The following is a 12,428-nucleotide window of genomic DNA, read 5'->3' on the forward strand; positions in this document are numbered from 1 at the left end:
GGTTTTAGCCTTATTCTGTTAGGCTTGATAGCACAGTTCTCGGCAAAACCTATTTTTAATAATGCTTTAAAATATGGAAACAGTCTTCTTTGGCGCCACCTTGATGAGTATTTCTCGCTCACCTCAGAGACCCCCATCCTCCCAGCATTGACTGCCTAAACAGCATTTGTGCATGCAACACATGCAAACTTCATTTGTCTGTGTTTACATGCGGCAGCCCGTTATAACCAGAACTTGTGGTTTTGCCAATGTTTGTTATAATTCCCATATGCCTGTTCTGCCTGAATTTTAGGTAGGTTAGGAGCACGTGGACTTGCTGGTTTCCTAAGAGGTGAATGTGACACTTTTTCAGCAGAAAGCAGCAGAACCAGCTGTTGTTGCTCTGCTGCAGTGCTCAAAGTCAGAAGCAGAGCTGCTCTACACAGCACCAATCACTGCTTCTCCTATGCACTAAAGGAAGCAGACGATTTATCTACCAGGCTGAACTCGGCTTCTTAAGGGGAGATACTGGCACCTCACCTCAGGGTTACTGTAGTTGTGTTAGCGCATCTCTGTATCTCTACAATCATTTCAAAAGGAGGACTGCCTGCCACTCCCGACGGATAGGGAAGTCTCTGCACCTTCCGACAAGGCAGCTATAACTTTTACTGAGACAACGAGTGAGTGATGCAATTGGGTGCGAACCAACCACATTCTGGTTATAGCAGATGTTTCTTGAGCCGAAAGCGGGTCCCAGTGCCGGGCTTTAAGTGGGCTGGGTCCCTCTGGATCTCAAACTCTGTAGTAATTAAAAAAGGGACGGTGAAACGATTCCAAGCGGGCCCTATATTCATGCCCCTAACCTTTCTAGCAAAAGCACTGATCAATTTCCTAACAGTTATTGCAAAAATGATTAAGAAAATCCATGGCAGCGATTTAGTTTGTTACATTTCACACTGTTAACACTCAGGGAATGCAAGGTTAAATAAGCTATTTCCAGGGTCTTGTCTTTCTGTATTTCTTTTTGTGTTGCATGTTACTCTTCTATACTGTATACTTTGAACTGAGTCGCCTACAGGGCCCTATTACACATAGGGCACACTTACCATGTTAGTGCCACAGCGCATCTTAAACAAGCATTTACAATAAAATAGGTCTCGCATTATTAAAGTTTGATCTTTTGGCATTGTAAATGACAATGCCTTTTATTCATTTGCATCGGCGCGTACACAAGCGCTTTGTACGAATAGTCCATGCTTATGAAGAAGCAAGGCTGGCAGTCTCTTTTACTGCCAGCCTTGTTCATTGTAAGCAAGGACTGTACTTTTAAAGTGCGTGTTTATACACCGATTGCAGGTTTTAAAAACATATGAATAAAATGCATTGTCATTTACAATGCCAATAGCTCAAAACTTTAATAATGCGAGACCTATTGCATTGTAAATGTTGGTTTTATATTTGCATACTTGTCCTAGTAGTTTAGAAAGGACTTCGCTGCATATATACCAATGTTTTGGAACAAATAAACCTCAATATATTATGAAGAGTGGGGCATTGAGGCTGGAACGTACGTTCACAAACCAGGTTTCTTGGCACTCGCTTTAGGATTCGAAATAGTGCGTGTGCTGGAAAATAAACATTGTCCATGTTTTCTGAGATATCGGACGGCAAAAACGAATCATCATCAACATCATCATCATGCTTCTTTCAGTTCACTTGCAACGGAAACAGGGATGCATGAAGATTAAGAAAGTGAGAAAAAAAAAAGTTTAAATAATAATGGTTTGCGTTTCTGGGATGAGAATGTGCTAAATGTCACCAAATAAGAGATGGCTAGCACGCAAGGCACTGAAACGGACAGGCATGTTGGGAAACAGGGCAGGCTGTCAGCCCATGCATTCCACAACCCGTCCCATCAGCTTTGTGCACGGAGACTCTTACCCACCGGAGAGGCTGGCTAGACTACTAATTCCGCGCACTCACCTCCTGGTCCTCGTTAGCCGTCATGATGCTGCCCTACAACCTTCTGCTCTGAAGGAAGCAGCTGCCTTTCTCCAAGCTGCACGCGCAGCAGCCTGCAACGTACACTTCCCTGAATCCAGAATTCTTGTACTTACGTCACCACGCTAAAAAATAGAAACAGAAATGGGACTGGCGAATATTCATTTCGCTGTTCACAGATACCTTGATTAACAATAAAAAGATAATGCAAAAGTAGCTCGCACCGTGCCATCTTTCATAGCACTTCAATTCCTACACAAAATTTACAATCTCTTAAAACTTTAATAAGACTTTGACATAAGCTAAAATAGCGATACAGTTACAGAATAACTAAAATCGATAAGAATCATTTACAAAATTAATATTTCTAAGTTTTTAAAAACGGATATGCGCAGAAAAATTAGGAACATTTTCGATCAAACTAGACCTACACTTCAACACCCATTAGTTTTCTTCTGTTTGTAGGCAGGTTCACGGTATCCTTTCAATTCCCACGTTTCTTCATACCCTTTCCAGACCCCGCCCATTTAGCAGTAACTAAACTGAGCAGAAGGCGGTCCTAACCCGCACCCGAGCGCATTGATTGGATACTTGAATGTCAGATACCGACTGGCTTGCTTTTCTTATTTACTGGAGCTAAATTGGCCCTGCTGTGAATCCGTAGCTAGACAGGACGACGTTTCTTTTCCTGGTGTTGGATGGAGAAATTAAAACAGCCCATGACAGGTATTCAGACAGCGGTTTTAGGTGGTACGACTACTGTGCTGTTATTCTTACTCCCTACAACGGTTTGTGTTGTGTACCCTAGCCCTTTCTGTCTCCTTACCCCTTAGTGATGCCTGTTGGGTGTTTATGTGCTAGCAGCCACTCAACTTCGAGATGTATAAGGATCCTTCCTGATATTCTCGAGTGATCCTGAAACTAACACACAAACTCCCATAATGGATATAGTTAAGTTGCGATGCAGTACTGTGTAGCAATTTATATTTTTGTTGTATAGATGTGAGGTTGGGTTCTGTTATTAGCTATTAGCATTCCATCCCTGGAATACATTATTACGAATGTTCAGTACCTTTCCGCCTACTGGTCGTTGTAGTTCTTATGTTAATGGTGAGCCGACCTTTAATACATCTTTAGAGCTGAGCAATCCATTTACGGGAAGAGCCGATCATGGGTCTGGCTTGCATTGTAAGAGCTAAAACACCAGCCGAGTCTTCCTTGATAGGTTGGTAGGCTGAGAGTTGGAGAAAGATTACTATTTGAACCATAGACGTCCTGTGATTGGCTGGTGCACATGCTAGGCCAGTGAAGCAGTCGCATGTCGCCTCTGTGGGTACAAAAATGAAACCTTCGTCCACCTTTTCTGCATATGAACGGCCCTGATAACTCAGAGACGCCTTCTCTTGAAACCCATTCTTAACACATTAAACATCCGTTCTTGCAGACAGGCAGTTACAAGCTGGCTCGGAGGCTCCTCCACAATTCTGGCTTGCCGCGGAGTTAAATTCATGGCAGAAGCAAGAAAACGCTTAGAACTAACTGCACAGGAGGTTCACCCAGTTGATGGGCTGAGAGACAATAATTTTAGTATTTTAATACATTTTGCACTGTTATTTTATCAGGAGAATTTTTGTAACAATTTTAATTAATTATGGTAATAAAACTCTTTGAATCTTTGAATCAGTCACATTTCACGTTACCATGTCAAACAGTTCAACATTTTTGATTTTATGATGAACAAAAACCGTTACAAATAGAATGAATATCAAGCAATTCTAGAGTAATATTAGCAAATAGCCATTTTAAAATACTGTTGTTAAAATATCTTCAGGCTGTTCAATTTTATCAGAAAATGAAAAATATAAAACGAGAATTCATGCTAAGGGCCTATTTTTATTATAATTTGGCCAAAACTGCGGTAAAAAAAGATGATAAAACTGCTTGCCCAGTGCTTATCTCTTTTCGGTGCTAGTGAACATGATATAATATTTAGATGTCTGAGGGATGGAAATACAAATTCAGATTGTTCTATGAAAATGCCATGACAGAAGCAGCAGCTCCTTCCAATAGTAGCTAAAACTGCAGCTCGTGGAGTGGCGGGTTCATTTCCATCCTTGCTACAGCCTTCTCCGCAGCTTGGGTACCTTGAAAGGGCTATGCCATACACAGAGCTTAGTAATACACGTCTTTATTATTCTGTGTGTAACTGAGAATTCAACATTTTAAACCAGCCTTCAGTGCATTCTGTTTTAACGCCAACATCGCAGTTCTACTGAGTCCATCTGCAGCCAAAATAGTTCTATCCTTTCTAGTTGTCAAGGCACTACACTTTGCTTATCTCCCCACATCAAATTGGCAACATCTGAGTCTTGTAAGATCACGTTTCATACTGAACAGGTGTGCTGCCAGCAGATAAGATTCTATTTCGCCATACGGGACTTATAAAGTAAGTGTGCTTTGTCCAAGAACGTGTAGAGTTGTCTAGAGTGAAGGAGCATAGACACTATTGTTTCCCCAATATGGAATTAAAGTGGCTTCTCACTGCTGTTGGCTCCTACAAGTACGTCATCTTCAAAAGATCGAGAGTGTTAGTCATAGCATTAAGATACGTTTGATTTAATTTGGTTGCAAGACCTAACTGAAGACCATATTCTCGACCTAAGTGAGCTTTCCATGGCCACCTGTCAATTATGGCAAAAATGTAGGATGTGACCCGCTTGGTATGCAATCTGATGTGTCTGGTTGAATTCCAGACAAATTTGGGCTTGAGCTTGGGAAGAAGGAAGAGTGTAAAGCTGCCTGGACACAGTGCAATGCTGTTTTTCTAATAGCCTTATCATCAGTGATACTGTAAAAACCTTGCTGCCTTCTGCGAGTGCCAACAGGAATTTGGCTTTAATAGCGTCCAGAAAAGGCTTCAGTTGTGGAGTTAAGTTGTTTACCAGTTATGTCAGGGTACATGTTGTACTTTTCTTTTCCTCTTTTTGTTTTGAGATGGATCCATTATTATTACACCAGAGGGCAAGATGTTTATTAGATACCACCACTTAATTATTTTGTTGTTTACATACAATCAACTCTTTTTTTAATATTCCAGTTACTGAAATATAGGACATTTGATTTTGATTAGTTCACTGTTAAAATATTTTTTTGTCTGCAGTGTGCTTCAAAATGTTTCAGTATGTGTTGTAGCCCTATGCTCGTTTGATCAAAGATCATGGTATCGGCCTCATATATCAATAGCTGCATTTGTCTTCCTCTGATGTTTGGAAGACAGGCACTTTTATTGTGCAAATTGTCAGTAATATGGGAAACGCAAAGACTAACAATTAATGGGGATAAAACACAGCCCTGCTTAAGGCCTCTAGTTGTTGGGAACCCTTAGTGAGTGATTTACAAGTTTAACTCTGACCCAAGTACTTGTTTATAGTACCTGGTTGGTTTTTAATAGCTTATTGTCAATTCACCATCCTTTTTAGTTTGATCTAAAATAGTTCCAGGTCTAGTTTATCAAATGAGACCTTGAAATCAATAAAACAGGCATAGATAACTACTGTAGTTGACGGTAAATTTTTACTAAATAACATTAATGGAATCATGAGATTATCTTAAGTGACATATTGTCTCTAAACCTTGTCTGATTCCAGCGTATCAGTTCTTGTTCCTCTGCCCAAGTTCTAAGATCATTTAAAAGAAAAGTTGCATCTTGTTTTGCTGTTGCATTCAGCAGAAAATCATTCTTTAATTGACTGGTTCAGTGTGTGGGCCCTTTTTTTGCAATGGGTATCAGATTGAACCCTGTCTGTTAGACATGGTATTTCTTGGCGTTATTTCACCAGTCTTTTTGCTTCTGGCCTCCTGTTTTTGACTGTGTGCTGCATTTTGTTTTTGCTGGTTTTAGGACTGGTGATTGGTTTAGTCATGATTGGCATATTTGATTTATAGTCCTGTCTCCTTAATATACCTCGGAAAGAAAGTTGTTGTCCAGAGATTTTCATTTTTGATTTGAGTTTTTGTATCATTAGAGAAGTCATTTAGCGTGGGTAGATATCGATAAACTGGGCTGAGTTTTTCTGGACAACATTTTTAAAAATGGCAAATATGTTGCAGTGATGACGTAATATTTCAGAAACCATGAGACCAATATACTTCACTTTGGTGTCAAATCATAGGTTTTGGGGGTCATGTAGTTTTATACCGACAGAAAATAGCTCCTTAGAGCAATCCTTCCAAACTTTCCAAAATGCTGGCTCTATAATAACATGTTTTAGCCACCATATTGGTAATTTATTTTAATATTGTTTTTTTTTCAGGTTTTCCGTTGATTCAAATTCGTAAACATGAGTGTAGCATGTGGTAGCAGAGGATCTTTACCTCCTTAAAGAGTGTTGCTAATTACAAAATCTGAGGACTCCTTCAACAGAGAAAAATCTGTCTTATGCCAAACTAATCCAAAAGAAAGCTAACATCAACTATTGCTGGACAAAATAGAGTACGAGATGGTGCAGAAATATGGAAAGACAAAATTCACAAAAGATTGAAACTGATAGGTGAAGAGGATCAAAGATTTTATCATTCTAACAACAAGTGCTGCAAGTTCTACACAATGGCAAATAAGCTTGGAAAAATATAGCTAAAAAAAATAGCAGAAACCAGTGAATCACAACAAGAATCAGTCTTCTGAGAAAGCAGCGGCACCAAACCCAATTCTCATCCACTTAGAAGACCAATGGCTACCCCTCATCCACCTACACAAACTGATCAGAAAGAAGAGGATCTTCAATGTGTTATCTGTGGTTAAGCCAAAATAAGGGCCAAAGGGATTGCTGAAACAACAAAGTACAGATCATGTGAGTCTCAAAGGGCGAACATGTTTTTATCTGCTGGTAGTTTTCTTCTAAGATTACGTTTTCAGCCGATTAGCTGATCTAAACCGCGAGGTGAATGTATTTGCAGTGGATTTGTATGTCCACCCAAACTGCATGCATGCATACATTCGAAAATATGAATGTACAGTGAGCTCCCAGCAGCAACGTTATCACCATCCTTCAGTTATGTTTGCAATCTTTATAAAAGCCTTTGAAGTTTTAAAGCCACTCTTGAGTGCTGGCTACAGGTTCACACTCAGTGATATCAGAGAAATAGTGGTCAACATTGAGGAAAATGTATATCCATAATAATGAAATTAAGATTTTTCTGGTGAGAATGTACAATGACAGAATTCATTTTTGTCAGTCTAACAAAAAGAATGAGCCAACTATGGTGTTCTCAGCTGATCTGACTCCTGAAGTTCTTGCTGCCAAAGTAAGATCTCAGGATGCAGTAAAATCAGCAGGAACCATTTTAGGAAATGTTCTGAAAGATTTCGAATTTTGAACTTCATGACAAATTCTGTGATGCCCCCGAGCTCCGCAAATCATGGGAGTGAGCAAGAATGCCTGATGTTGTCTTAACATTTTATACCTCATTGTATAATATCAGTACAGCAAAACCGTTCCAAACTGAAGTTCTTGAGTTCGGAAAAGAAGCCGACAACATTGATAATGGCTTTGAAGTTATAAGCGAAGAAGTGGAAGACAATCCTATGAATCGACAGGCTTATGCTGTGCAAATGTACTGTCTTTTCCATATCATGTTTTATTAATTGCATCTCGGCAAAAAAAAAACTACGCTACATAGGATGACTGCCTATGCAATCTATGACAAGTGCAAAAGTATAGAGCTAATCACTTCAACGAATAGGATTGGTGTATCAACAAGTTATAATTATATAGTACGGAGCAGGAACTAAAATCTTGTGAATCTGACAGCACACCACATCCAAGTCACTTTCCCAAGAAAGGATTTACAATTGCTGTTCTTGATAATTTTGATTTTGAAGAATGCTCTTCTTTGTCTGGAACATCTAGCACACATGATACTGCCATGGTGCTTTTACAAGAAATAACTATATTCCATCCTGTCATTTAGACCCTTAGGATGACAAGCATCCTATTTTTTCATCCATATCATTTCTCATTGTAGCAGTCTCTTCCTGTTGTCTCTCCCCTGCTTGACAGGGACAACCTCCAAAACCATAAATCTTATTTGGCTGATGTTGTGTCTCTGGGTTACATAATGTGCAGCAAATGGCGACTTCATAACTCTATTTCTGATGGTGCTTTTGTGTTCTGTTAGACGAACTTTGATTTTCCTTTCAGACTTCCCTACATAAGGGAGTCCGCATGGACACTTCAGTAGATAGATCAGGTTCTTGGTATCACATGTTGCATTAGTGAAAAGTTTAATTGGTTGGCCAGAAGTAGGATGGTTCAACGTGCTACCTTGGATAACGTTGTTGCAGTGGCTGCAGTTCAAACAAGGTTTTGTTCCTGTAAACCTAATTGCTGTTTCACGTGGCTTTGTTTCCAGTAAGTCCTTTTAGTTCTTCGATCGTTGGTAAGCAAAGAGAGGTGTGTAATCAAAAATGCCTTTGAGAACTGGTTCATGTTGTACCATTTCCCAATTCTTTAAAATTATTTTCTTGATTTGTTGACTCTTCATTGAGAATTTTGACACGAATACTGGTCTGTTTGTACATTTATCTCTCTGGCTGAGAGCTGGAAGATTGCTGCTGTCTTTGGCGCCTGCTCTCTCTGAGGCTAAGTTCAGAATGGTGTCAGGATATCTTCTCTCTTTGAATTTTGTAATCCGTTTCTGTTTGTTTATTCGGTATATGCTCTCTTCCAAAGAAATTCTTCTTGCCCTGAGTAACTGAGAATAAGGTAAATGTTTCTTCAATGATGTGGGATGGCAGCTGTCAAAGTGTAGGGAATATGTTCCTGTCTGTGGGTTTGGTATACATATCGGTTACGATCTTGTTGTTTCGATAAATTACTAATACATCCAGGAATGGTAAACTGTCAGTGCTGGTTGAGTAGGTGAATTGGATGTGATCATCCAGATTGTTGATGAAACACATAAATTCACAGATTTCTGTTGGTGGACCTGGCCAGATAAGGAAAATATCGTCAATGTAGCGCCAGAATTTTAGAATCTTGTCATGCCATCTTGGGTTAGTGAGAATGTTATCAACTTTCTAGACGGTGCATAAACAAGTTCGCATAGCTGGGGGCTGCACAATTCCCCATCGAAGGTACCGGTAGAGTGTATATTGTAATAGTTCCAGTAGAAAAACCTTTAAATCCTCATTCATGGGATGGTCAATCAAGAATGATTCTATGGCTTCGAGACCTCTGTGAGGAATTGAGGTGTATAAAGCACTTACATCAATAGTGCATAAGGTAATCGTAGCGTCCTGATCGAAAGTGACTTCTTCGAGTTTATTTAAAAAGTCTGTAGTATCACGTAAATACGTGGACATGTATTTTACCAATGGTTGAAGCTGTTTGTCTATGTATTTCCCTGTTGGCTCGTGTATGGATCCTCTTGTGGAAACAATAGGACGGAATGGTGGTTTATTGAGATTTTTGTGGATCTTTGGGTGCATGTTTAGACCTGGACTCTTGGGATTTTCCTGCATTAAATATTTTTGATCTTTTTCAGTGATGGTTCGCTTTGCGAGTGCGTTGTCAAAAATGGTCCTCAATATCTTGGCGAATTCCGCAGTGGGATCTTGTGGTAGCTTCATGTACAATTCTAGATCGTGAACGTGTTCATTGACACTGTTCAGGTAGAATTCAGAGTCCATTATTACCAGCGTTGTTAATGATTTGATTGATGGCTTGTTGTTGTTTAATCCCAAAGTTACTCTTTTTGGAATTGGGTCCTTTGTATAGATTTTTAATTTGGTTCATCATGATGGTTTCATACAAATCTGGAATCTTGTGGCTGATGGGTGCTGTAAATGTACTTTTGCTTCTCAAGCCCATACAGGTGTCACTGGTGGTAGTCTGAATTTGAGGAACTATGCTGGTAAAATAGTGTCTCAGCCTCAGATTCCTCATAAATATATACAGGCTGACCTCATTTGAGTTGTAAGTTGGTAAGAACGATGTCCCTCTTTGTAAGGTAGCCATTTGCAAATTGGATAGTGAGCTGCTGGAGATGTTAATGACTAAGTTGTTTTGCTCCTTGTCGAATGAGCTATCGAGAGGTTTGTATCTCTGGCGGCTTCTGCCCCTCCTGGTTCGACAATTATGTGTGGGTCTTTCTGTAAAAAAGGACCTCCTGTTGTGGTATTGTGTCCTTGTTTGGTGGCGTATGTTGTGCTTGAAGATTCAGTGCTTCTCTGTTGTCTGTGGGTTCTGGTTCCACCTCTTTGTTGTGATCCATTTGAGGTTGTGCTGCCTTCGTCAGAAGAAGGATTATTGTAAGGTCTTTGCTGTCTACGTTGGGCATAAACCTCTGCCCAATTGTAAACCTCACCTAGCTTGTAGTCCATGGTGTCACGCTTGTATTTCCTTATTTTTCTGTCGTTGATCTCTTTAGTGTATTTGTCCAATTGTATGTTGATGTCGTTTAAAGCTTTATCTAGCTCATCCTTTGTTAAATTGCTGTCCAAATTTTGATTCAGTTGTTTTATTTCCTTTTCTAGGTCTTCGATGACTTTGTTCTTCCACTATAAGTAATATAAGGTCGAGCGAACATTTGTTGAGAATCGTGTACCAAAGTTCAGTGAATTTGGGGTTGTTCCTGAAAGAGTGGGTTTTAATGTAATTCTGAGACCTCTAAGGATGCTTGTCATCCAAAGGGTCTAAATGACAGGATGGAATATAGTGGTTTCTTGTAAATATGAATATATGCTCTGCTTTGACTAAACACCATATTTCATTTCGCAATTTTTTTCTAAATTCTCCAATTCTCTCCTGTTTTACTCCTCTTCACTCCTTTTTTTCTCTCTTGCCTTTTTCATGCAACAGTAAAAAAAAAATTTCCCCACTTTTACCAGCAGTCTTCCATCTACACCATAACCAGAACTTAACTTAATTAATTTGTCATTTTCGCAAAATCTTCTACTAATCCACTCTTTCTGCACCCGTTTTTGCTGCACATTTTTCACGTATCTAGACACACATCAGACTATTCCATGTTACACTTTCCAACATGGGCGTCCCGCTAGGTTCTGGAACTTTCAGGAGTTCCTTTACGATCAGAAAGGTCTCTCTGGAGTAGTTTGAGGAGACACAAATTTTCTCCTCATAGAAAACGGCCTGGGCAGCTTTTAGTGAGGTTTTGTAGGCTCTGATAGCTGACTTGTAAGCAGCTTTCGAGTTATTGGCCCAGTCCCTCCTCCATACCCGTTCTAGTTTTTTACAAGCTTTCCTTTGATCCCTGAGTTCTGGCGTGTATCAGGGGGATTTGAAGGGTCTGCTTTTTTTCTCTACTCTTTTCCTCGGGAGGGCACAGTCCAAGGAGTGCTCAATCCAGAGAGTAAAGTTCTTGTCTGCTATCAGCGGGTATGGATCATGTGTAGGAGCAGATTGCTCTAGTATAGTTGTCCAGTTCTCGAGTGGAAGTTTAGACCATGATCTTTCTTGGCATTGTGTTACCGGGGCTTGGGGAGTGTCTAGGATGGTTTCCCAGTTAAACGGAATTAGGAAGTGTTCGGACCACGGGATAGGTAGTGGATCTCTAGGTTCCAAAGTTGGGATATTAGAGAAAATAGGATCGAGGAGGTGCCCTTTAGAGTGGGTGGCATAAGGGCTTTTGAGCAGGAGATCGTAAGACTTTAAGTCAAGTAGTAATTCACCTGCCACTTTATCTAGCGGGTCATTGAAATGGAGGTTCAAGTCTCCCAGAAGTGTAAAGTTGGTCGAGGTCGTGGCTAGGGAGACAACTGTCTCCAGAAGAGAGCTGCCAAAGTGCCCTAGGGCACCCGTAGGGCGATATACAAGAAGACCTGACATCGTTTTAGTAGGTGAGAACTGAATGGTGAAATAAACATTTTCACAGTCTGTGATGTCGCTGTCCACCAGCCTGCAGGAAAACTGGTCTTTATATATGATGGCAATTCCACCCCCTTTGCCAATGGGCCTATTCTGGACCTGGATCAGGTATCCTGGGGGATGGGCTCTGGCTAGGTCCGGATCGGAATTTGGCGTTAGCCAGGTCTCCGATAGGAACAGTACGTCCAATTTGAAATACTGGATTAGGAGATTGATTTCTAGGGCGTGCCTGGGCAGCGACCTACAATTCAGTAGAGCCATGCTCACCCGGGTAGTGATGTAGGTTGGGGACTTTTTCCTCGCTATTGAAAATTGGCAGGAACTGCAGTGTGCATGGGGATTTTCTGGGCTGAGTTACCTCTTCCATTCCTAAATCTTCTAGAATCCCATTTACAGGAGCTTCAACTGTCACATAGGAGCTGAATAGCCATTCAAATGAGGTGTGACGCAAATGCCTTCGATGTTTTGAACCTATGACAATCTTTATTTCCATCTCACTTCAGAATAAATAAAGTCCTTTCAAATCTACTGAAATATATTTTTAAATAGTTGTACAGTTAA

The 12,428-nt window shown here is 40.2% G+C and overlaps 2 protein-coding genes across 3 annotated transcripts in view; one reads left to right on the forward strand and one right to left on the reverse strand.

Annotated features, from left to right (window-relative positions):
- RWDD4 (RWD domain containing 4) overlaps positions 1-2,105 on the reverse strand; it is a 140,502-nt gene extending 138,397 nt beyond the window's left edge. Inside the window, exon 1 of the mRNA XM_086962469.1 lies at positions 1,963-2,105. Within this exon, the coding sequence (XP_086818595.1) occupies positions 1,963-1,986 (24 nt within the window). The 5' untranslated portion in view covers positions 1,987-2,105. The remainder of the gene's footprint in view (positions 1-1,962) is intronic.
- Positions 2,106-2,543: 438 nt separating this feature from the next.
- The window catches only part of TRAPPC11 (trafficking protein particle complex subunit 11), a 461,933-nt gene continuing 452,048 nt past the window's right edge, over positions 2,544-12,428 (forward strand). The window contains exon 1 of one of the 2 annotated variants that reach the window (XM_086962470.1): positions 2,544-2,706. The gene's annotated coding sequence lies outside the window, so the exon portion shown is untranslated. Of the gene's footprint in view, positions 2,731-12,428 lie in introns of both variants that reach the window. The other variant, XM_086962471.1, reaches the window with a different exon arrangement.

This window comes from Lissotriton vulgaris, chromosome 3_1, assembly GCF_964263255.1.
Source record: "Lissotriton vulgaris chromosome 3_1, aLisVul1.2, whole genome shotgun sequence".
Lineage (NCBI taxonomy): Eukaryota > Metazoa > Chordata > Amphibia > Caudata > Salamandridae > Lissotriton > Lissotriton vulgaris.